The 22584-nt window shown below is 33.4% G+C and overlaps 1 protein-coding gene across 8 annotated transcripts in view; it reads right to left on the reverse strand.

The window, feature by feature from the left end:
• Positions 1 to 22584, reverse strand: part of NFIB (nuclear factor I B) — a 434847-nt gene that overhangs the window by 48455 nt on the left and 363808 nt on the right. For all 8 annotated transcript variants that reach the window (XM_054583171.1, XM_054583168.1, XM_054583166.1 and 5 more), the window contains exons 5-6: positions 18570 to 18690; positions 15566 to 15684 (exon numbers count right to left, since the gene is read on the reverse strand). In XM_054583171.1, the coding sequence (XP_054439146.1) occupies positions 15566 to 15684; positions 18570 to 18690 (240 nt within the window). The remainder of the gene's footprint in view (positions 1 to 15565; positions 15685 to 18569; positions 18691 to 22584) is intronic.

The raw sequence follows: 22584 nt of genomic DNA on the forward strand, positions 1-22584 counted from the left end.
TAGTAGCCTCTTCAACAAATGGTGTTGGGAGAGCTGGACGGCTACATGCAAAAAATTGACACTGGATCATCAGCTGACACCATACACAAAAATAAACTCAAGATGGATAAAAGACTTAAAAATAAGTCGCAACACCATAAAAGTCCTAGAGGAGAACATTGGCAGGAAACTCTCAGATATCCCATGCAGCAATTTTTTCACTGATATGTCTCCTAAAGCAAGGGACATAAAAGAAAGAATACACAAGTGGGACCTCATCAAAATAAGAAGCTTCTGCACGGCTAAAGAAAACATCAGCAAAATGAAAAGGGAGCCAACCACTTGGGAAAATATATTTGTTAATGATACATCAGGTAGAGGTTTGATCTCCAAGATATATAAAGAACTCACTCGACTCCACTCCAAGAAGACAAACGATCCAATCCAAAAATGGGCAAAGGACCTGGGCAGATGCTTTTCCAAGGAGGAGATACAGAGGGCCCAGAGACATTTGAAAGGGTGCTCGGTATCACTAGCCATCAGAGAAATGCAGATCAAAACCACCATGAGGTACCACCTCACACCGGTCAGAATGGCCATCATAAACAGATCCACAAACAACAGGTGCTGGCGAGGCTGTGGAGAAAAGGGAACCCTAGTCCACTGTTCGTGGGAATGCAGACTGGTGCAGCCATTGTGGAAAGCAGTGTGGAATTTCCTCAAAAAGCTGAAAATGGAACTGCCTTTTGATCCAGGGATTCCCCTGCTGGGACTGTACCCTAAGAATCCCAAAACACCAATTCAAAAGAACCTATGCACCGCAATGTTCATAGCAGCACAACTGACAATAGCCAAGTGTTGGAAGCAACCTAAATGCCCATCAGTAGATGACTGGATCAAAAAACTATGGTACATTTACACAATGGAATACTACACAGCAGAAAGAAAAAAAGAACTACTAAACTTCATGACAGCATGGATGGAACTCAAGAGCATTATGCTAAGCGAAATAAGCCAGGGGGCGAAAGACAAATACCATATGATCTCACCTATAAGTGGAACCTAACCAACAACACAAAAATGCAAGGAAAATAAGACCAGCAACACTGAAAGGAAAAGAAACCAACAGAGAAAAAAGGGAAAGGTGGGGGGCGGGGAAAAGGAAGGGAAGGGGAAAGTCAAGGAACATGTAGCAAGGGCTCATGGACAAAACCAAAGGGGAAGAGTTGAGGGAGGGAGCAAGGGAAAGTGGTGGGGGGTAGGCAGAGACAAATGTATTTAAAATAATTAATTAATTAATTTAAAAAAATACCTATCAAAAAAAAAAATGACCATGTAAGAAAAGCTCAAGTAGGTTATTCCTATAAGCTAAGTTAGTTCATTTAGACTTAAGCATACCTTTAAATAAGCATTTGGCAAAATCAAATTATCACATAATTTTTACTACCTATACTATAATTTTTTTTGCCACTGCAGCTTATATACATCCTAAACCTTCATGTGTCATTTACACTTCACACCATCACTTCAAAGAGATACAGGCTTAAGCGAATAAAGAGTTAGATCAACTCATCTCCCAACAAGGTAATTTCATCTACAAAGAAAGAGTGTTGCTGTGAAACACAGCGTATGTACTCGACTCATCAGCAGCTTGCACAAATGGTGCTCCAGATGTATATCTGTTCAAGTCAGCCCAAGGCAACAATTTTGATCAATTCTAATGTGATAAAATGCTGCAGGGGAAGTGTGCAGAAACGCATTTACGTCAGCCCTTAATTAAACTGTTGTTCACTTCCAAAGAACCTTAGGAAACACTAATGAGACATGAGTTTTGGCAATTTCTTCATCAAAGCAAAGACCCCTTCCTCAGTCTGTAGCAGCTTGTCATCCAAGTCGCTCCTGGGATAAATGTCACATGGCACTCCAATCAGTTAGACACCTGTTAGTAAAACTTCACTGAAGTCAACTAGTGATCCAGGGCAAGCTCAAACAGCCACCTTAACACCTGCCTGTCTGGGACACCTGCTCCTTTTTCACATCTAGTAGAGCAATATGTTAGCTTTTCCAATATGCTTGAATAGATTAAGGTTACAAACCACATTTCTATAGCCTATATAGAAAACATATCATTTTCTTCAAAAAAAAAATCTGTTCCTCTTCCCTATAATGACACTTATGGTACACGACTATTTCAAATCGATTATGTAGAAGCACACAAGAATTTTTGAATTTTTGAAAGCCATTATTTTTAGCATAGCCTAACACCAAATTAAAATATATGAACGTTTGCTCTGACAGGTGTGGCTAAGTGGATTGGGTGCCAGCCTGCGAACCAAAGAGTCATTGGTTCAATTCCTTGTCAGGGCACATGCCTGGGTTGCCGGCCAGTTCCCCAGTAGGGGGGCATGCAAGAGGTGGCTGGTGAATGTTTCTCTCCCTCTCATTCTCTCTCCCTTCCCATCTCTCTCTCTAAAAATAAATAAGTCTTTTTAAAAAATAAAGTACATGAACTGTGTCATTCCTATGATCTAGAAAAACATTATTTGCATCTGTTTAACAAAGAAGCAAATTGCCTCAAATTATCATAAAGCTCACTACTTTTACATATTCCTTGTCTCTTTTATTTATATGCCATACTTGTAAGCAAGTCTAAATGAACCCTTATAGGTACAAATCAACATTTGCTGGCTTCTCTTATTTTTCCAATATTTGTTTTTTCCCCCTACAATATTTAAAATTACCTTTTATTGAGTGCTTAAAAAGTTATAACTACAGTTTAAAATATCTTCTTTATTTTTTGCATTTTCAAGCTGTTGTACAGATGTTACTGGATTCATTTTGGCAGAAGAAAACTCAAGGTGCAATGAAAACAATAAGAAAACTTCTGTGAAGTTTGCCCCTTTGGTATAAGCATGATACATACCAAAGAGCCAAAGTGCCTATCTGGGAATGTTTAGCTTAGATAGAGTCCAATGACTGGGGTTTAACAAGAACATATTATATTGACTAGTCTTACTAAGTTAATACCCCTTATAGTTTTCTGGATTTCAATATTTTTTCAGAGATTTTAGACTTTTAAAATTTTATAGATTTCAAAAATTCTAGACATAGAAAAGTTCTTCAGAGACAGAGACCAAACTCATTGTTGCAATGATGGCAAAGATGCTCAACATATCTATTCACTGAGACTCTGTCAAGCAAAATGAACACTGAGAGTGAAAAACAAACTTTAGCTAAACTGGGAAATTTCTGCTTTCCATTAAAATGTTGGGGTGGAAGCTTAAGACAACGTGAAAAATGACTGATTATCTGCATAAAATAATATTATTTTATAATAAATGGGAGGCTACCAAATCTAGTGTGTAGGACACATTCTAGAGCTAGATATCTGATCCTTTCACTTCAGGCCATAAAGCCAGAATCAGTCCTGAGACAATGAAACAGCTTGGGCCCTGTGCCCAAAGGACAAGAAGGCAGGGAAGCTGCTCTGTCAGCTGAATATTAAAAGAGACCAAGGTTTCTCTTCCTCTGCTTCTGCCTTGTTGTAAATCCATATTGAGGAGAGGGAAGTTTAGAGGTTATTATAACCCTGTATAAACATATGTAAAATACTACAATCATCAAACCTAGAAATGCCAGCCCAAAGCTTTGATGTATTTACTTCTATCAGTGTCCCTGTGCAGAACCACACAGATCCTTACCTTTAATGAGTTTTACCTACAGATAAAAGACTGACAGTGGGGAAGTCCTCTGAGGAAGTGTGTCCTGGAAGAGTAGGGCAGCAGACCAAGTTGGCTACACCTTTACTAGAAAGCTCTGCACAATCCCCGAGGTACCATCTTCATTTCCCCCATTCTTTCACAATAAAATGGAGCTGTCCTGATTTATGGGAGAAAAGCTGTGGTGTGAAGTCCAGTGGTTTAAATGAAATATGACAAAAAAAAAGAGATGCATGGATACAGTCACAAGGCTATAGAGACACTGTTATTTACATATATTTCAGAGGACATGTTTCAGAATTGCTTACATGTGCTAAATTTAAATATTATAGGTATGACAATGGGATTCAATAAACCCCTCAGGCATGGCTAGTGGGAATGTAAATTGATAAGATCTTTGTGGATTCTGTGCCAATATTTAGCAAAAGCCTTAGAAAAGGACATAACATTTAACTCAGTAATTCTATAGTAGGAACGTATATATTCCTTTAACCAAATTTCATTGATGTCTACTTGATGATTTTGTGCCAGGCAGTACGCTAGGTACAAGGGAATTTAAATAGAACTAAACAGAAGTAAAATAATCAGATTTAACCACGAAGGTTTGCATGCAATGATGTTCACTGTATCTTAAAAACTTGAAAACTACCTAAACATTCATGAGCAAAGTAGACATTTAAAAATGAATAGTATTGCCAAAGGGTGGAATAGTATAAAGTAGAAATTGGCAAAATGCCATTATGTTATAAATGAAAGACAAAAAAATAATTTACAAAATAGCATATATCATATAAGCCCAATGTAGTACAAAAATATGCATAGAAAATAGACTAGCGTATAATATAGCCAAATAGTAACTGAAGTTATCTCTATATGATAGAATTATAGGTGATTTTTTTTTTATTTGCATTTGACAGTTTGCTTTTCTAAATCTCCCACAAATAAGTCCTACTTTACAGCAACAAAATTATAAAATATATATTTTGGTGAAAGAAAATACTTCCTGTATCTCAAGAGAATTTTATAAACAATCTCTAATGATGGAGCACAATATTGGATCTTGTTACTGAGACAAACACGCTTGAAGGAAAAAATATCTCCCATTGGTCTTAGGCATTGGATATTGCAAAAATATAAAATGAAATACTTAAATGTAATGTTTGCAAAAAAAATAATTATCTTTGAGAACACAGGTGAAGAAGAGAGAATACATGAATATCTGTTTCTAAGGACTCTTCTAGATGCAAAATTTTGTGAGTGTGTGGGAAATGCGACTGTCCTTCCCATACACTCCAGGTTAACAAAAAGCTCTGAATGTTATGACAAGACATATGGACTTAATCCCATTACAGTAGTTTGATGATGATGCCAGATGATTCAAAAAATAATTAGCTGCCATGTTAAGAAGGCATCTCCACATATATATACATTTATCATACGCTAAAATCACTGGAAAAATGACAATCTACATTAGGAGGGGATAAGATATCTTTAACTAGATTTTCCAACCTTTTTTTGTTTTTGTTGTTGTTGTTAATGAAATCAGTCCTTAAAGGAGAAAATGTGGTAGCCTTCATGTTAAAAATAAATTTTTTTACTTTAAAATTGGGTTATTTAATCTGAACTATACTTAAGCATGTTACTGTATTCTTTAACAACTTAAAACATTTTGTCATAGTTTTAATTCTCTCTTCATAGTGTATTTCAACCCAGGCACAGTAAGTAGCATGTTACTACAAGTTTCTATTTATCACATTTCTATTAAAAAAATCTCCAGGCTACACCTACACCCAATACAAAGTTAAAGCTTAAACTCCTTTGAAGCTCACAAACACTTTCCTTGAAAAAAAACAAAACAAAACAAAAACAAAAACCTTTGAATAACTAAGGACAGTGTTAAAAAAAGTGAATACTAAATAAATGAAAACTGCTTTTATAGAACACTTTAAAATGCTTTTCTGCCCATTAAGCAATTTCAGGTTAACAAACAATAATAAAATATCTTGACTAAAGTTAGAAAACCTAATTTGAAAGGAGGAAAAACACCAAACAATTATTCAGGATGTGTAGTATATTTTAGTCACTTATTAAATACTGGCATAGGTAAATAGCTGCTATTCACCATGCCTCTAGGGAAAACCTCTTGGCTATAGAGGCTTATTAGTGTTAAGCATCTGAGAGCCATGGACTATAAAATAAAATCAATACTGTAACCTTAACTGTAAAAGTCAGAAAGATACTGGAAGAGTTCTAATTTAACAAGATTACAGATGAGTTTTTAGAGAACATTTGGGGAAAAGCCACGCATTTAGAAACATTTATGCTACAAGACATCTCAAGGTTTCTGTTGTTACTAATGTTGTTACTGCCTACGCTGGTAATGGTTAGGGTTAATTTAACTGATGTGTTACGTTAGTGGATTTACAGTAAAGTCATAGAAATGATCTGGAACTTATTTCAAATAAAATCATTAAACTGAGGTGGTAAACTAATTGCTTAGGAGCAATTATGATTTGATGTGGTTTAGTATGGTAGAAGAAAAAAAAATCATGAAAATCTTAAGGTCGTCAGTTCAGCAGCTCGATTCAAATATGATTACTCTGCACAATATTCCATTTCTCTTAATGGAAAAGTAGTCAAAACTGGTATAAATTGTAGTGTTTAAGTTCAACCTAAATCTATATTTTTCCTCTAACAAATGTAAATGAAGAAAAAAGAACATTCTGTCAATGAAATTACTATGATGGCATATTTATTATCCTAATGGTTTTGAAAATCGTGAAATTGATCAGTAACAAAACCTCTATTTAGTAATGGACCAATTACATTTGTGAGATAATGTCAATGAAATAGAATATTGTCACAGGATAATGGTCTCCTATTGCTACATCCCTAGTCATTTAGAGAAAATAAATGTTGCCGTCTGGCTGAGTCATTTATTTTCAAAGTAGGAGACACTGATCCCATAACAAGGCTCTGCTATAATAACTCAATTTCTATCAATCATTTGTTGTACGAAAAGGTGCAAGACAGGACATGTATTTGTATAAACTGCACATTCCTCAGGTAGAAGGCAAAACATATGGTGTCTCCAAGCACATAAACAGTCCAATTATTGTATTATTCAAAGAGAATATTTAAAATAAACATTAAATAATAATTTAGAAAATGGAAAACTTTCTGAATTTCTGAAAAGATCCATGTTAATGAAAGTTTAAAGATTCAAGTCCTAAAGGCCTTACAAATCTTTATTTCATTTTAAATCTAGAATGTTGGTCATGAAAGAACCTTTAGCAGCCAACATTATTTCACAGATGAAAAACTCAGAGGTTACCAAAATTAAGTGATTTAGCCATACCGGTATTTAGAGTTTTCTGATCATCATTGTAGTGCTTTAGACATAAGGCAAAAAATCTGAACAGAACTAAAGTGTGTGTGTGTATATATATATTAAATAATAAATATAAAATTAATTTTTCTATTTTCACATATACATAGCTCATTTTAAACTGGATGTATGTCACAAACCTCTAAGTAAAGATAGTAAAGACTTTAGGATTATTTATTAACAACATCTTACCATTAAATAAAATAGAAATTCTTAACTTGTGTCTAGCTCAAGGACTGCACTTATGAATCCCTAGAGTCTATGAACTCCTCAGATATTAGGTGCATTTATCTGTATTGAAGTATCATGTATTAGAAAAAAAAACTGTAATAGGGTTTTGTAACTATATGTTTATAGTTTGCAAAACCATAAACATAACATAGCACAGACTTGCTTGGAAGGCAGTGCATGTAATAATAATGAGCATGGGTTTTGCAGCTGAAAGCACAAGGGTTCCTATCCTACCACTCCTACTTATTGTCTATGTGATCTCTGTCAAATTTCTTAATCACTGAGGCGATCAGTTTCATGAACTATAAAATGGGTTTTTAATAGGGTTGAAAAGCAAAAATATATGTCAAGTCCTAACCCAGTCCTGAGAGGTACGAAGTGCTCAATAAATGGTAGTCACAAATGGCATGAGAGTCTAGCTTTCCATATATGTGGCAATATACATACTTGTTGACAAAAGCTTTGATTTATGTGGTTTCTTCAAAAGAAAAATGATTTAGGGAAAAAAGTTAATATAAAAATGGTTAATAGAGAAAATAGTTAATATTACCATTTTAGGTTAAAAAGAGACCAAAAATACAAATATATAAACCATTTTGGATCTTCATTTTAAGAAAAGAGCCTATAAAATATTCCGAGGAATTTGATTATGAATTATATATTAGATGATAGTAAGGAATTGCTTTTGTATTTGTTAAATTGATAATGATATTGGGTTGTAGTTTTTAAAAAGTCACTCTTTAGAAACACTTAGAAGTATTTACAAGTTAAATGACACAATCTCTGGGATTTACAATATTTAAAAAACCTGGGAGATATTAAAGCAACAAGGTTAGCGAAATATCGGTAATGGTTCCAGCTGGGTAACATGCATGAGGTTCGCTTTATGCTTCTCCCTACTTTGACATTTTCCACAACAAAATCCCTTTTTAAAACTTTTAAAAATTATGCTTAAACATTCAATTCAAACCAGCTCTTCATATTTACCCATTAAACTCACTCATATCTCCAACATTTTTTAGTTGAAAAGCTTTTAATCATGGCAGTAATATTAAGAGGATTTTAAAAAAGAGGATGCACATTTTACTACCTCAAAATTTCAACAGTCTTCCAGAACCCTGAAAACTCAAGAATTCACCCCTACTCTCCTATTCTAATCCTACAAGGTACAATGAAATCTTCTATGAAGCTCCCTAGGAAAATTGTCCATTGGCCAAGACTTATTAAGCAGTGCTCAAATTCTCCTGGTCCATTTACCCCTACATCAGTAAGTGTACATATTGATTCTCTAGGTAGATTGTAGGATAACGGGGGGGCGGGGGGAAATCAGCTTTAAAAGAGATGATCTAGGCTCTGCTATTAATTATCTGGACACTTTGGATGAGATAGCCTCTCTGAACCTTCTACAGCTTAACTACAAAATAAATAGTTTCAACTATACCTCACTAAAGAGTCTAATAATCTGTGTTCTAGCCCTAAAAACTCAATTTCTTATTTTATATGATATTGATAGTATAATAGCGGCTTTCCAAACTGCTCCAAAAATAAAACAAAAACAAAAACAAAAACAAAAACAAAAAACCCTGAAACATAAAATCATTGTGAAAAAGGATTTAAAAACAAACCCTTTGCCACTCGAACAGACTTTGCATGGTACACTAGGATACTGAAGTGCACTATCTGTCTCCCTTGGGTTTTCCACTTTCTTACTTCAGGCTGTGTGCCATCAATCTTGAGACCTAGCATTAATTAGCAAGTTGTCATTGACTGACTGATTGATTGATTGATTGATTTAGTGAAAGGGGAAGAGAAACATTGGTGCAATAGAAGAACATCAATCAGTTGCTTGTACACACCCAGATGGGGACCAAACCTGAAAATTAGGCATGTGCCCTGACCCAGAATCAAACTGGTGGCCTTCTGCTCTGTGGGACTAAGCCCAACAAACAGAGCCACACCAGTCTGGGCAGTTGTTATTTTTTTCAAACTAATTATCCATTGTGGTTTTTCTGCAAATGCTAAATTTTCAAATCCTTGTGGTTCCAGAGCACAGATATATAACTTTCTCCTACTGAGTAATATTGGCCCTTCTAAAAGGTACACAGATTTTACCTTTTCCTAAAGGTTCTTTTTTGATTATAATGCATGAGAGGAGCATGAACATCTTTTAATTAGTAGGCAAAGTGAGAAATTCTGATGGCAGCCTACACTTCACCAACAGTTTGCTGTTTTCCTTTTTGTTTGAAAGCTGCTCATGCTGTGATTTTTTCATCTGCAGCAGTGAAGCTGGAGAGAATGAAATGCAGTGCAGCAGAGGTGCCCCTGGAGTTTGCTCTCTGACAGCACCATGGCACATGGAGGTTCACTGCAGGTTCTGTAAGAAGTTGAAGTTCTTGGCTTCTGATATTTTCAATAATAAGAATCTAAACAAAAAGTCTTAAAAATTGCACCTGAACATTAAATTCCAACCATCTCTTCAGATTTATCCATCAAAACCACTTGTATGTCTCATATTGCCTGGTTCAAAATTTGATATTTAATCCTTGTGACACAAACTCTAGGAATGTAAGGAATTCTTGATGTTCTATCTGGTCCCCAAAGGGAGTTTAACAATTCTTCCAGGAAGATTACTAATCTGTTTGCCTTGTCATTTTCTAGAACTTCATTTACTGTCAATGATTCCCAGATAGTAGTTACTCAACTACTTGTGAAAGCTGTTCTTTCCCCCAACTCTGACAGCTCTAGAGAAATCTTCAGATGATATTTTTTTGCAGACTGTAATTTGGGCCAGAGTACTGTTTTCCAAAGTGGAACTGATAGGTTTCTGGATTGAAAAAAAAGTTTCTCAAGTCCCAAATTTAATAAACATATTCAGTCAATATTCACTCATGGATATTCACATCCACAGCACACAGCAGCATATTAAATATTATACCAATTTATTCATTTTTAAAAATTTTAAATTTTTGTTAGAATAGAATTTTCCAAACATACTTCACTGATCTTGTGTCTAACATATCTATTAATATTCCTTAAATTGCTGGTCTATGATTCTAGTTTTATTTATATGCTACTACACTCTTACTTACAGTTATTTATTTACTATACCTGATTGATCTCATGATACAAGCCGGCATTAATACTTTCTAGCCCACAGTGTTCCCTGAGGACTTTGGCTTAATTCATTGGATATTTAATACTACAGTTTTACAAAACTCTTATAAAGTGCAAATCAAAACTTAGCACAACATTTAAGACTACATTACAAATGAGAACATTCTCAAAATGATCAAAATAAATTTCTAGGGCTTGGAAATGTATTAAAACATCACGAAAACTATCTGAAGAGACTTACTTATATGACAATACCATAAATTTTAAAACGTAGTGTTATTTTCTAGTACTAAGAGCAACCAAAACAAGATGTCTAAATATTGCCTACTGAAGAAATCCTGTATAAATTTTTTAACTACTATTAAAACTGTAATTACATACCAATACACCATTAAGTAGTGCTAGTGTTCACTAACATACCAATTTATTGATTTTTGTGTAAAGAGTTACTTCTCATAGTGCTTAAAAGTAAGCTAGTTTTTAGGCATGTAGACAATTACTTCAAAGTCTGGTTTACATTGTTTATTCTCTGTGAACCACCTTTTTTTTGTAAGAGTAAAAAATTATTTTTTTGTCCAGCAGGTTGGACAAATTTAATTTATTCATATTTATGTGCCTAGAAAAATTTCTGGCAAATAATAGGGATATGATAAATGTTAATTGAGTCCAATTATCTCAAATACTAAATGTGTAGTAGGAACTAATAAAGTATTACTGCAAAAAAGTCATTTTAAATTTACATTTATCTAAAATTACAAGTTGATTAAATATTGATGAGACTGAGAAGCTGCTAAAATTTCCATTTAAAACCCCCAGCTGTATACTACAGATATATTTACCCTATCACTAAATGTCTATTAGATAGTGTTTTAGGAGTTCAGACATAGACATTAGACTATCGAATGACAGTGGCAAAGTGACAGTCATAAAAAAATTGTTTCAAATTTTCAAGCACAATTATTAGCATTATTAATCTGTTAAACTCCTGGGCACTGAAATACAACTACATTTATTCCCTTGAAAGTACCTTGACAAACCAACCTGCCTCTTAATATTCTCTTTTATCAGGAGTTGCAAAAGATGACTCTAAAGATTTCCAGACAAGTGCATTAACAAGGAATCCAGTCCCTGAATTGGCTCTGGTAGAAAAAAATTAAGGTAAACAAGACTTCATGTGAAATTTTTTCTAGTGTAAGAATTGAAATAAAAGAAACACATATTGAAAAGCTAACCTGGTTTTATTAATTTAACCATTAAAATTTTAAATGATGAAAAGCAGTATCTAAAGAAGAAAGTTTTCAAGAGGTAAAAGCCAGAATTTTAAGACTGGGAAATTCATAAAGGACTAAGCATGAAAAAGTATTCTGCAATCTAGGAAAGGAATGTAAGTATCTGTATAAACCTCATCAGAGACCCAGTTTTCTTTATTTCTCTTTCCTTCCCTTATCTATGTAAAACAGAACATAAAATAAAAATATAAATATTACATAATATAGACGCTGACTAACACTGTTCATCAGAAGACATTTTAGCACATTATACAGATTCCTACCAAATGTTTAACACTATTAAATAGTGGTTAGCTTTAAAATGTTTGTGTCTACCTTCTGAAAAATTAAAATTATAATTCTTTAATAATCAGAAAATTATAACTTTTTGTGCATTTTAAAAAATAAAAATGTAATTGTCATGTGCTAAAATAAAAATGCATATTTCATTAAATTATTTAAAAATTACATAAAATTTGTCATTACATGAATCTAGATTTTATATTAAAATTTTGCCTGATATTTTTTACAGATGAAATAAGTATAGTAATTTGGTCATATCATATCCTTTATTTTTTGCCTACTTGGAATAAATATCAATAGTTTAGGCTGGGGTTTCAGATTATGAGTAGAATTTGCAATTTGCCAATAAATTTATTTTTAATTCTCATATTTCAAAAATCAGTTTTGCTAAAGGCTATGGTAAAAATTAGATTTTAATGCAAAGTTAACACAGCAGAATAAGGCATACCCAGGAAATAACAGCAAAATTTAAACATTTCTGCCAATTACAAACACAAGCACATTTTACTCAACTAATAACTAGTAACTGAATGCCAATTAGTGCAGGGCTTTGTGGGAGAAACAAGTATAAAACATGTACTAAAGCCATTACAAATATTGAGTGGTACTCTCTCTATGCCCTTAGAAAATTCCCTTCATGGCAGGCAAGTGTGTCTAAAAAAACATTTGAAGACCAAGAAGAAAAACCATGGGGCATTTTACTTTGAAAATTTTTAAAAAGCAATTTGCTAAGAACAAAAGGACTGCATTTGCCTTAACAAATTTATAAAGATAGTACTGTACTGCCCTCATTTTTTCATGGTAGTTGAAGTCTTTTTTTCCACAATGGCTTATTGTGCACATTACAAAGTCTTCAGGGTCTTCAGAATTAAAGTGACAGACTTTTTTTTTAAGCCCACTTGAGAATGGATCATTCTTCCTTTCTCTTAATATAATATGCCTTTACAGACTTCTCCAATAACTTTAGTCATCTTGACAAAAGAAAATCACCAAGACAATACACTGATTTTACAAAGAGAAAGAATGACAGTTTCCCTTCTACTTTTCAAAAATGTTTTATAATATGATTTGAGATTGGCTTTATTCGGAAGGCTGAAAGGGGAATCAATTCTTAAAAGTGACACTCTCTATAATAAAGAACACTGCACTTCTGAACAACATATCCACTCCCACACGTTCACAATGTTATTACCATTAGAATTTTTCCAGAATGATTTTTGATGGAGAAAATATGGCTTTGTTTAGAATAAGCTGACAATGTCAGTAAAACAAGCAATAAAATATAAAGGGTTGAGGATTTTGTTTACATCCCCATTTCTGCAAGTCTGATAAAAGTCCCTATTTTTCCTTGCTTTCGCTAAGAAGACTGGTGCTGTGCCCATCAACAGTTCATTTATCCAAAAGTTAATTTCGCCCCTACTACGCACCAAGTGCTGTGCATGGTTATTAGGTGCTAGTTATAGTAGTAGCCAAAATAGATCAAGCCACTGGCCTCATAATGTAGGCAGATTGAGACAATTCCATGAATAAATATGTAATAATACATTATGAGTACAAGGAACCATACTGAATGTCAAGAGAGAAAAACAGTAAGACCTGATTAAAACTCCTCCATTTAGGCTGGAACTGAAAAAGGACAAGATAAACAAAACAAAACAAAACAAAACAAAACAAAACAAAACCTTTCCAGCAAGAGTTAGAAGAGGGGCTTCCAGAAAACAGAGCTTATATGAAGGTCTTGGATTTTGTACTCTCAAACCTAAACAAAGCAGTGGGCTCAAGTGTAAGAAGGAGAAGCAGATGGCACCAACTGAGGCTGGAGTTGTGTCCAAAGGATAGACAGACTACAAGTGGGGCCTTTTGGTCATATGAGGGAATCTTCATTTTCTTCTAAGGGGAATGGAAATTTACTGAAGGATCTGAAGCAGAGAGGTGATACAACGTCATTATGTTTTATACAGATGATTTTGTCTACTGCCTAAAGAATACATTGGAAAAAGTGTCCTTAGAGTCATACTCTCTAGTTTCCAAGAATGTCCTTAGAATGACCTCTGTCATCTGCCATTACTTTCTTCCACGTGCACAGTGCCCAGCCACGGGACACACATGGCCATTCTGAAACTAACTTCTGCCCACCGCTTGCCTACGTCCATGCCTTCCTATTCTTCACTAGTTAAAAATCGGAGCCTGGTAAAGGAGACCCACTGGACTCAAAGTTCAATTCCTCCATGAAAAAATTTCACTGTTTTTAAACCCTATGGCATTTGGTATAAAAATCTGGAGCAGTAAAAATGTAGTCTTGAATAAAGAACTGACTTTGGCTGTTCACTGATAAATTATTTGTCTCCTGAGATTACTCCACATACAGCTTCCAATCCCTCCAGTACATACACCCAAGTCATAGACTGAAAACCACCGATAAAGAGTACTTTTATTTTACATTTTTAATAACATGTAAAATGCAGAACTTGATTTAAAAGACAATTCTCAAATACATGTTTATGCTGGCAGTTTAAGTCATACTTGCATCCATGTGCACTGAATAACAAAAATTGCAGTTAGCTAATTTTTCTGTTTCCAGGCCTAACAATCTTCCTGAAATTACGGCAAAAAAAAAAAAAAAAGGGCATGGGTATGTCTGATGAAATCTACTTGGTTTGATTCAATAAACCAGCGATTTTCAACCTTTTTCACCTCATGGCTCACAGAAACTAATTACTAACATTCTGCAGCACACCAAAAAATTTATTTTTTGCCAATCTAACAAAAAACTGGTTATAATTTTGATTCATTCACACCAAATGACTATTGTTGTGTTGGCTGTTCTCATTTTTATATTTGACAATCTAAGGGCAAAGAGGTCAGTGTCTATGACTAAATAGTTAGGCCCTGCATGTTTTAAAAATTCTTGTGGCACACTGGTCGAAAATCACTAAAATGGACATTAAGAATAACATGGAGTTAAGTCTGAATTCAGAGAGCCAAATAATACTTATTTCTTAAAATCACGTCCCCCCCCCCCAAACTTTCTTAGAATTGGATCATAGTTTTATCTAGAAAGAACGACCAGGTTAACTCAGTTACAAAGTTTCTACACTTCATGTTTACTTATTGTTCATGCTGTAACTACTTCCAGAAGGTATTATGGCCTCTTTTAAATGGGAACTTGTGGTAACTGGCACCCGCAAACAGCTAAAGGTTGGCTCCTCACTAAAGCACCCCATAAAGAAAAGCAAACTAAGCTAAATGAATCAAAACTGTGATTTTCTGCAGCATTCCAACCAACTAAGGTAGACAGATCATAATCTATCCCACACATAATTAGGGGCTCTAAAAGATCATTCTGCCTGAAAAAGTCCAAGAAACATGTAAAACATGGGATTTTTACAAGTTAACTTTGACAACATTTGACTTGTACATTATCTTAAAAATAAATTTACTTTAGTCATTTTATGAAAAAATATAATCCATGTTAGTTCAGTTATGATATTTTGACTAAATGAAACATGAAGTGAGCTAACATATTACTCTAATGTCCCTGGAGGCATCTCCGTATTACTCACCTTGGTCTCTGTCATGCCATGTTCGACTTCCAGCAGCTGGTGAATTTGGAGAAGGATAAAAGTCTCCTGTAGGACTGGGTTCCATATTTTCATCTATGGATATAGTTTTGGGTCTTTTGCTGTTAAAATATGACAGTAGTTATTTAATAGAATTTCTAGGAAGATGTGTACCATTTCAAAGCATATACTTTGAGAAGATTCTTACTGTGGAAATTTCCATAAAAACAATAGTATCTCAGAATCACTTTAAATTAATGGTGAGTATTTAAGACATAAACAATTGTACATATTTATCATACTATATTATACCTGTACCTGCCTAACAAATATGACATTTATTACACCTACGTTTGAAATGAATTTTCAAAGAAATTTCAGTAGTAAGAAGTGAACTCTTAATGAGATATAGGTACTAATTTTTAAATTGTTATTAAGATTGTACCTGATTCTTATAATTATTATCAATATTAATAATGTTCATTTGCATCATACTTGATATTAACAATGTAATCCTTTCACATTAATTCAAAGATAAGGTAATGGAGTGGAGCAGAGCTTGAGCTGTGAAGTTAAGACTGGCCTAATATCCCATCTAGAGCACTTACTACTTCTTAGTAGTATGCTTGTTAATCTTTCTAAACTTAGTTTAATCATCTATAAAATGGAAATAATAAAACCTAGTTCAAAGGGGAATGGTTGAGAGGATTAAATGAGTTATAAAATGGAAAGCTCATAGTTAAATGGATGGCATTTAGAAGATACTTACTAAATAGTAATTATTATTAGTAACTGTCTAATTAATAATATTAAAGTTTTTATAGTATGTTAGCAATTATAAACTATTTCATTTATTTGTCTTTATCTTTTCTGAAAAAAACAAGTTACTGATCCTTTACTGTTAAGATAAACCATGAAAAAGCAAACCACTGCCAAATTCAAACCACACAGTATACTGCACTTTTAAAATGATATATTTTAATAAAGAAAACATGGTTCACCTCAATTATTAACTGAGTATTTACAGCAGAGGTTAAAAAGCCATTTTATAGCATATGCCATATAGCTTGATATATATCCCCAATATCCTATTATACAGTTAATTGACTATAAAAATGGATATTTTTCCCTAAATTAAAAAAGTTCCTATTTACATCTGTGCAGGTAAAAACTAAAAAAGATGTCTTCTGAATTAACTTAATGAAGTGAAAAACATAATGCCATAGGATTTCAGAGTTGAACTTGGTCTCAAAAGTCCTACACATAAACCAATCCTCCTTTTTCTTACATGTGTATGGGGAGGCAAATTTCGAGAAATGCAGTGAGTTGCCCAGGGCATGTTAATAGAAGCCATTTGGCACAAAGTGAGCTGTGCTCTCTCTAACTGTCCTGTTTTCAAAACCTGGAAGCATCTGTATGTCTGGGTATACTCGTAGATATGCCTGTGATTAATATTTGACTCACAACTCACACAGTATTAACATGATGTAGAAGGTGGCAATTTCTATCCATAGTGAGACTGAATAATAGTTCTTTAGTTTCTCCTGATGGTATTTGAATTAGAAGGTATGTATTTTTTAAATCGTCTTTTAATTTAATTCTCCCATCTGAGTCAGAAGTAAATATGGATAACTTGAAATGAGAGAGAAAGGATTTGCATAAGGAAATAACAGAGAAATTTTTAACCATTTTTATTCAGAATGACATAATGTCTGATACTGAATAACCACAAGGAAAGGTCTATGTTGACAAAATACTGATCCATCAGACAAAATAAGAAATTACTGTTCACATTTTAAATTTAGTAGAACTAAAGCATTTTTAAGATCTCACCATGTCACAGACTATTTTAGTGATAATAAACCCAATAATTTTGCTATGCAATCTAACTATATAAAAATAGTTTGACCATAAATGATATAAAATTAGTTAATAAACATACAAATGTACATAGCCCCATAATTATCTGAAATGCAATTAACTTCATTACAAAAATAGCATAGGGAAATAGTCAGATTTTTTTATTTTTTAAAGTTAATAATAATACTGTTAACATTATTTAAATGTTTAAAAAGTTAATAATAAAACATGTTTTTTTCTTGAAATTCATATATGCTATTATATTTGATCATGGGTATATTTAATACTCTAAAAATGGGTCTTCATATATTGAAGATTAAACTAAAAAAATAATAATAAAGCTATACTATTATTCACCATTCCTTCTCATCTACTCAAATCTCTTCTATCATTTTGCAATAATGAAACATATCATCTTGAAATACTATGTACAATGTTTTTCCAAGCTACTTATCCCTCAATTAAATAGGAATCCTCAATTTAAACTTTTGTGGGGCAGAAATTTATAATAAGAAGGTCAAGAGAGGAAAATGAGAATGTCAACAAAGAACTAAAAAGCAGGGTAATCTCACTGTAGCTCTTCTACAAAAAAGGGTGGTTCAATCAAGTCTCAGAGCAGATAATATTTTCATTGCTAACTGAGAGTTCACTAAATTATTCATAGAATATCAACTAATTGAAGAACTTGGCAAACTTTGGCCTAGAATGAAGACTTTTACTTTTAAGTAAATGATACATTTTATTTTGCATGTTTCATTGTCCCCAGTTTGGATGTGGTATTAGGGTAAAAGTTAGTAGGATGGATCAATCATAAACCAAGGTTCTTTGCCAAGGCACTGTCATTTTTAAAGCTGCCAAAAAAATTAGTTAACTTGTAGAATTATATTTTTTCACAGAACAGGATAAAAATCATATTAATACTTTTTAATAATGCCCTGGTAACCCCCAAAAAAGCTTTAAAAATGCTTTGAATAAAAATTACATTGAACTTTTAAATGTAAAAATAAATTTCCCAAGGAAAGATGAAAAATCTGTATAAAATCAGCAAAAGCCCTTTAACTCTTTGCTTTATTTCCCCTATTCTGTACCTCCTTACCCACCTATTTGCACACAGACTGAGAATGAGAGTAGCCTCTCTTTCAGTTACCTGCTTGGTGGAGAAGACAGCGACCTCTGAAGATTGACCCCCGAGTTCATGTCATGATAGTATGGTTGGCTTGGGATTTCTCCAATTGGAAAGTTGACTCCAGTTCCCTGGGTTATGGGTGCTGAGGATTAAAACAAAGGAAACATTGGGAATGACATTTATACCTGTCATCTTTATTCAAATGTAATAATCTAATATTTTCCATGCCTCTGGGCAAGGATAAGGAAAACTCTCTTTACTTTTAAGACTCTAATATCAATCATATGCCAGGGCAGGACTTGAAAACTTCCTCCTGATACCAAAATTCAAGTCTGGAAATTCAAGGCACTCAGACTATAACTATTGATTACCACTTCCTGTACTCCAACTCGCCAACCTTCCTCACTCACTCCTGTACATTAGCTGTAACCATATCTATACATGCACCAAAGAAAACAAAATATGCTCAGCACCAAGCAAGGTGCTCTGTACTAAGCTGACTCTCAAAAACCAAATCATCATTAAATAAATACAGAACAGTTTCATAAATAAATGTCAGGTATTATTCTATGATAATATTAACATTAATATAATAATGTAAGAGAAATCATGATATTTCTGATAGAAATAATTCTTGTATTTTGACAGGCATATAAGTAAAATTTTAAAATATGAAAGAAAGCCAAGTTATTTTTTCCTAAAATAGATATTCAAGTTTCATATGAATGGTAAGTGTAGCCTTTCTCAATAATTATGTTTTGTCTTTCAAAAAGTTTTTGTGCTACCCTGGACGGTGTGGCTCAGTTGGTTAGAGCATCGTAGAGCACACCATACATCAAAAAGGTGTGGGTTCTATCCTCAGTCCTGCATGTACAGGAGGCAACCAATCAATGTTTCTTTTTCTTTCTCTCTCTCCCCCTTCCTCTCTCTAAAAGCAATAAAAATAAAATATATCCTTAAGTGAAGGAAAAAAGTTTTTGTGCTACAACTTCATAAATTATTCAAAACATACACATGGAGTTTCATAGATTGAAGTATTATTTTGTAAATCAAGAAATATTTTTGAACTTGCTGTTATATGTATTATGAACTGAGATTTTCGTATGTTTGTATTGGGTTTTTTACATCAGTTTAATTTTCAAAAATTTGTTTCTAGATATCTTGAATAGATCTGTGAGGTTGTTGTGTTAGAATGAGTACAGTCTTTCTAGATAGCTTTTTAGTTTGAACTTACTCTACCACTTATAAGCTATGTGCCTCAGTTTCCTAAACTGTAAAATGAGAATAATAATAACCTAGCACTATTTTGAGGATAAAATGAGATCAAAAGTGATAAAAGCCTAGCATCGTGTCTGATGCATAACAGGTGTTCAACAAATATGAGTTTCCTTCTTTTTTTTGCTTCCTTCCACAAATTTCTTCCCTTGCAGGCTAAAGTGATCAGCAAAGATGGAACAGTTCAAAAACATGTTAAAAGCAGATGAAGAGGTATAAATGAATCTACTTGCTAAAAATCTGTTCATTCAACAAGTTTTTGATTATGTACATTACTAGCAGGTGAAGCAAGGGATACAAAATAGTCTAAGATAGTCTTGGTCCTTAGAACATTTTGGGTAACAAGGTGGGTAAACAAAACACTCATGAAAACATAAATATAAGCATAATGCAGATTATAATGAAACTTCCCAAATGAATGACATGATAAACAAAGGCCGTAGGATGTCAAGGGAAGAAGACTCTAATACAGGCTTGAATAGTCCAAAAATCGGCGGAAAAGCCTAGGCCAGCCCCAGACCTCAGAGAATGTAAAAAGTTTTGAAGGGAGGCCATTTTAAATAGGGTTTACATCAGGAGCAAAGTCATGGGCTGAGACAATATGCATGGTGGAGACCAGGCAGGTTGGTGTCAAAGGACAGTACTTAAGAAGAGTTTTTATTTCTTCGCTTCATTTTATTGGGCCTTCAAAGGCCTTAATGGGAAAAAGTGCGTCCTGTGCTGTGGTAACAAAATTCTAGGGTCCCCGAGCTTCACTCTAAGAATACAAAGTTTACTTACTCTTCCTGCCTCTCTTCATTGCTGAAGTTGAATAGAAAATTCCAAAGGAACCACAGCTTTTCAAGGAATTTTTTTTAACTCAGAATTTTTTATAAATATTTGAAATGTGTTCACTATCAGTTGAATGGTATTCCAATACGAGGTAGGCCAAGATTAACTTAAAATGTTTTTAAGAAAGTATGATTATGAGGCACATGTTTTAGTGCAAAGAAATATCAAAAAATATACACTGAACATCTTTCTTTTCCTACTAAAAATTAAATAAATCGCTATACATAAGATTAGTCTCAGCTCCAAAATTCTGGAGCTTCTGCTTTCTGTTAGGTTGTTCATGTTATATAGAATTCATGTTAGTGTCATTTTATACAGAACATTTTTTTATTCCATGTGTAACTATGCCTAATTGCTTAAATCCTTTGGAAAGCTAAAATGCAGCTGCTTGTTGTGGCTTGAGGTACAACAGAGGTTAAAAAAATGCAAGGTAAGAAATCCCACAGTAACCACATGCTCTAAAGTTTATTATTAGAACCTTGTTCTATGTGACATTGGAAAGCAGGCATGTGATAGAAGGAGGCATTTGTGGGGCTCAGTGAAAGCAAACAATCTGTCTGGTTCCTATAACAGTAATGGATACAATTCAAATAACTGAGTTACTAATAGAAAACTTATAGCTTATATCTTACACAAATTACTGAAATTTATTAAGTCCATGCAATATTCAGGCAAAGATCTGTAGTTTCTATGTAACACATAATACTTGACAGCACAGATTGCTTGACATAAACATATTAGGTATAATTTATAGTAAAATAATAATAAAAATTTTTCAGAATTTTCCTAAATTTTGTTCCAGAAGGATTATTCCAGAGTTTCAAATCAGCAATAAAAATAATCTGTCTACAAATTTATACATGAGCACTTAAAACTTTAGTGTGCATTCTAACACCAACTGGGAGTTGATAGGGGAAAAAAATGTAGATTAATAATAAACATGGCCAGATTCTAAAACAGCAAACCCACAAAATTTATTTCATGACAAAGTGTATGAGAACAGCAAGTCCCGAGCAGATATTCCTGTTTAAAAGCCTCTGAGAGAACTGACATTAGATGCACGGACCAGCGTTAACACCTCTCCCAGAGAGGGGCAAGAAGCCCAAAAGCTGCAAATCATGGTTAAGAAGCTGCCAATAGCCTCTTAGAAACCAAGCTGCAAAGAATCTCAGATTTTAAGGGCTGGAGGTCAACCCTTAATCTCTCTTATTGTTCTCTTCACTCCAAAAGCTGATCTTAAATCAACTTTTAAGATGGAGATAATATCATTCAACAGAAAGATCACTATCCCCAAACCTGAATAGCTTCATTAGCTAAAGTCAACATACACATTAGTGGGTTATATGATAGTAAAACCCTCAAGGACAAAAACCATTAACATACCGTAAACCCTCAAAAAGTCAGAATTTGTGATATACAGTATAAGGGTTGTACTGAAGTTTATGTTTACTTAGCAAATCTTTATTTCATAAACAGTAAAGTTCAACTGTGTAAATAAGATTATAATATGGAAATATTAAAACAGGAGAATAATTTCTCAAACATTTCAGAGATACCTCTTCGCATACAGAGTAGAAAATACATGTATGCTGAATAAATTAATGAATCAATATAGATAATTAATGTACTATTCACAAATCAGTAATGTTTGTTGTAACAGGTAATGTAAAAACCTCTAAGAGATGACAGGGTGAATTAAGAAAGAATGAATGAAGTATGTTAAATGTAAATCATTTCCAAACTGTTATAGAAAAGTAATTTTTAATCTATGTTTTATGTTTCAAATTCAAATTTTTCAAAATATCACTCTGGGCTTTTAACAGTTCTAATAATGGCCTTCCTTCTACAGCATCTAGCATAATGTTACCTATGATGAGTAACTAATAACATTTTCTGACCAATTACTCTACTGTGCTACTCATAAGAAAGA

Source organism: Pteronotus mesoamericanus, unplaced genomic scaffold (genome assembly GCF_021234165.1).
Source record: "Pteronotus mesoamericanus isolate MK-2021 breed Mesoamerican mustached bat unplaced genomic scaffold, CSHL_Meso_final contig_73, whole genome shotgun sequence".
Taxonomy (NCBI): Eukaryota; Metazoa; Chordata; class Mammalia; order Chiroptera; family Mormoopidae; genus Pteronotus; species Pteronotus mesoamericanus.